This window comes from Abramis brama (genome assembly GCF_963993115.1).
Source record: "Abramis brama genome assembly, chromosome: 4".
Lineage (NCBI taxonomy): Eukaryota > Metazoa > Chordata > Actinopteri > Cypriniformes > Leuciscidae > Abramis > Abramis brama.
This window is the reverse complement of record NC_139966.1, coordinates 16427693-16431851: the sequence shown is the minus strand read 5'-3', so window position 1 is coordinate 16431851 and position 4159 is coordinate 16427693. Positions and strand designations below refer to the sequence as shown.

At 36.2% G+C, this 4159-nt stretch overlaps 1 protein-coding gene across 1 annotated transcript; it reads right to left on the bottom strand.

Moving 5' to 3' along the window:
- Window positions 1-1877: 1877 nt before the first annotated feature.
- LOC311081728 (E3 SUMO-protein ligase ZBED1-like) lies at window positions 1878-3911 on the bottom strand. The gene is made up of 3 exons (XM_084112347.1): window positions 3222-3911; window positions 2990-3113; window positions 1878-2822 (listed from the first exon to the last, which is right to left on the bottom strand). Exons 1-3 carry the CDS (start codon window positions 3669-3671, stop codon window positions 2443-2445), a joined length of 954 nt encoding a protein of 317 aa, XP_083968473.1. The 5' UTR covers window positions 3672-3911; the 3' UTR covers window positions 1878-2442.
- Window positions 3912-4159: the final 248 nt, after the last annotated feature.

Genomic DNA, 4159 nt, shown 5'->3' with positions numbered 1-4159 from the left:
ATAAATAGATAAAAAAGGTTGGAAGATAGATAGATAGATAGATAGATAGATAGATAGATAGATAGATAGATAGATAGATAGATAGATAGATAGGTTAGTAAGAGAGAACGATAGATTAGTAAGAGAGAAAGAAAGAACGAATGATTGATTCGTAATAAAAAAAAGATAGAAAGATGGAAATGCCATCTTTCGCCGGCTTCAAATGTCCAGGCTAATGTCCAGCCCTTAGCTCTGTGTCCAGGCTACAGAGCTAAGAGGTGGGTTTTGATTGGTCCGTCCGTGTTCATTCAGGGTTTTGATTGGATATTGAATCTACTGGAGATAGAACCTTATAATCCCAACTCGGTTTATGCTTTGTGAGATGGAACCTTTTTATTTTATTAATAACTATTAACAAAATATTTTTTTTTACAAAAATAACACCACACAGGCATTAATAAACACCTAATGGATCAGATTATGTCAAAAACTCAATTTCGACCAAAAGTGGAGATAGAACCTTATAATTCTAAGCTCACGATTTGTTTAAATGTAGCTTAAATCAATTGTGTGCAACCACTTACCATAACATTTTTTTATTAAATTCAACAAATCATTTTTTTCAGTGTAGTTAACACTACAGTATGCTGTAGCATTCATTAACATAGTGTTGTAAATACTATAATATGTGCAGTATACTATTTACTATAGTAAATATAGTATTTTTTTCATGTGGAATTTAGGCTAATAGTTTGGCCTGTTGTTAACCTTTAATATTATAGTAATGTCTAAGTAAGGGCTCCCTATATAGTTTATAGGGAGTTTATCATTAGCAGATTTTATTTTTTATCCTTAAGGATCTTTTAGTTATAATGGAATTAATTTAAAGACAGACACAGTTTGCTCAGTAAACTACTAAGTAAAAAAAGGCTATTTTATGTTTCGTTTTCTCCCCCTTGCTGTACCGAACTCGTACCGAACCGTGACTTCAAAACCGAGGTACATACCGTACCGTTACACCCCTACCAAACAACTTTTCCTTTTAAACATACTGTAGTTTTATTGGTTCTAAAAACTTAAGGTGCACTTTTCTTTTACTTAAAGTTTTACCAAAGAAAGAATCTTTTTTTGCAACCTGTATAGTCCAGTATACCTGAACATGGCAATATGTAGGCAACAAAAGGCTGATGAAACAGTTTTAATGCATATCCTCCATGCTTTTACAGACATCATCAGTGAGCCAATGCTGTCCGAATGTTGCCGGAGCATCATTGGGTGTAGAGCTTGCATCGAAGAATGGCCGTTAACCTCAAAATAATGCTTAAAGTGCAGGTTCTGAGTGCTCTGTGCTAAACATCATTTGGGTGGCTGGTCTGTCAACTGTTTTAGATGTTATGGAAGAGCTAGAAGTTTGAAATGTTTATTGTACAATACTTCTCTGAAGAAGCCTTTTTTTTTCTTCACATGTTGTTATACTATAGAGTTGGTAAAACAGTTTTCCAGGGAAGTAGTTCCAGGTTGTGAAAAACCACAAATTCACAGAGCTCCACATGCATTTCAGTGCAAAGAAACAAGGAGCGTTAATCTTTAAGTTGTTTTATTTGGTGTTTCTTCATTGGTTAGGAAAATTGTATTTTACATTGTTCAATGAATGTGATTTAATAAATGTTTTAAGCAAGTATATGCTGGTAAACTTTTATTTGATCAAATAACAGCTATTGGTTAGGTAAACCCTAATAACAAAAAATGTAAATGTTCATTGAGAAGACTTGATTCAGAAAATGAGACCCATCGGGGTTTTTTTTCTTCTTCTTCTTTTTTTTTTTTTTTTTTACATCTAAGAATATATTAACTAACAATCCACTATCTTCACAAAGAGTGCACAGAGATACTAGGGGTGTAAATCGGACAGTTCATCACGATACGATTCGATATCGATTCTCTCAGCGAGCGATACGATTTTTTTCGATACTTAAAAAAATTCTTCGATACGATTACGATTCGATTCGATTCATGGCTATATCGATCGATTAATCGATATTTAGATATTATGCGCCACTTTACACAACCAGTTTCATTTTTATTAACTCACAAATGCAACCAAAAGATATATAACATGAATGTTTAATTAAACACTTTGAAAACGGCACCCTCTTTCCCAATTGGGACATTTACAACAACACAACAAAAATAAAAATAAATAAAAATAAATAATGGATGGGGGATTGATAAAATCAATCAAGCTTATAATGGCAACAGTCAATAAAGCCTTCCAGTCTTTTGTGCCAACATGTGCAATAGTGCAAATAACTGAGGTACTCTAGTTAAATAAATAAATGAAATAAAACAAACTAATAAAAAATAAATAAAAAAATAACTTTTAAACTGTTAAACTGTTTAACTGTTAAACTTATCTGACATTTGATCTTTCACACAACATAAGATCTATGAATCAAACAAGTGCTACAGGGCATTGGTCTCTTTTGAGAGATTTTTCTTTAAAAAAATCAACTGATCAACATGTTCAGGAGAGAGGACACTGCGTTCTGAATTGACAATGTCACCTGCAGTGCTAAACACGCGCTCAGACGGTACACTGGTACCAGGAATGCACATGTATGTTTTGGCAAGGTTTGCCAGGAGGGGAAACTCAGTTTGATGACTTTTCCACCACTCCAACACCTTACCCCCCAAGTTCAAAGATGCAGTGTCTCTGTACTTAACAACTTCAGCATGGGCCAGCTCTTTAGGGGTCTTGACAGTCTGGCTAGGGTCCACAGTGCAGAATGTGTCACCAAAGAGATCTTCAAAGGGTTTTGACTTCTTGAAAGGAGGAACATGTTCTAAAATTACAACAACAAAAAAAGCATGGCTTAGTTATGTCAGAGAAAATATAATGTGTGCCTCTTACAGTTGTTACTTGATAAATAAAAGCACATATCACATTTTCAGGCTGTTAACAGCAAAAAAGAATAGAATAAATGTTTAACTACATTGTGTACATCCATACCTTCTTCAGTGGTTTCAGCCTGGAACACTGGCATCAATTCAGGGTCATCGTCACCATCATCATCAGAAGTTTTGTCAGCAGATGAGTGAGCTGTTGCATTCTCAACCTGTGACACTGTGTCATTCTGTAGATTATAACACAGACACACATTCTCACACACATAGCAAATGGAGAGGCAGTGCATTTTAATGAATTTATAAAACATTGCTGAAACTAAAAAATATATTCTTACTTTCTGGATCATCAATTCTGCAGCCTCATGGATGAGAAACTGGAAGGTTGCATCTCTTTCCTCTTCACTTAAAAAAGGCAGCTTTTTAAATCTGGGATCCAAGGCAGATGCTCTATATAGAACTTGTCTCACATCAATATATCGACGTTCTAGATCCTCTGCCATTGCCTGCTTCATCTCTGTAATCACACTGGAGTCTTCAGCCGTGACAGTGAAATGTTTCAACAATTTAGCTTGAAGAGGTGCAATGACAGATACAGTTGGCTGCTCTTCCTCGCACATTATGGTGGTGGCAGTTTTCACTGGTGAGAGTAGCTTAACCATATCTTCAGCTACAGTGATGTTAATTTCATTGAGGGTATGCTGCAGGTCATTTGAGAGTTTCCTTAGTTTTTTGTCCAGCAGTGAAGCACACACTGCAGCTTGTTGCTCCAAAAATCGTTCCAGCATATCAAAGGAGCTGTTCCAGCGAGTGATCACATCTTGTTTAAGCTTGTGTTCTGGAATTCCGAGCAACCTCTGCTTCTCTTTTAAAACAGTGGTACCAATCGTGCTGCGGTGAAAAAATGACACGATTCGTCTCACTCTTCCCAAAAGACGTGTTGCACCAGCACATTTCAGGCCTTTCTGTGTTGCCAAGTTAATGGTATGCGCAAAGCATTTAATGTGAGGTGACAGATTTGCCTCTGCTCCAGCTATTGCCATATTGCTGGCATTATCGGTGACCAGTGCAGGATTTTTGTCAAGTATATTCCACTCTTCACAAGCTTCCCTCAAGACTTTACCAAGATTTACCCCGGTGTGTGAGTCATTTAAAACACGTGTCTGCAGAACATAATTCTTCATTTGCCAGTCAGTGTCAATATAATGACAGGTCAAAGTTACATAACCTTCGGTTGTACAGGATGTCCATCCATCTGTTGTGATTGCGACTCGTT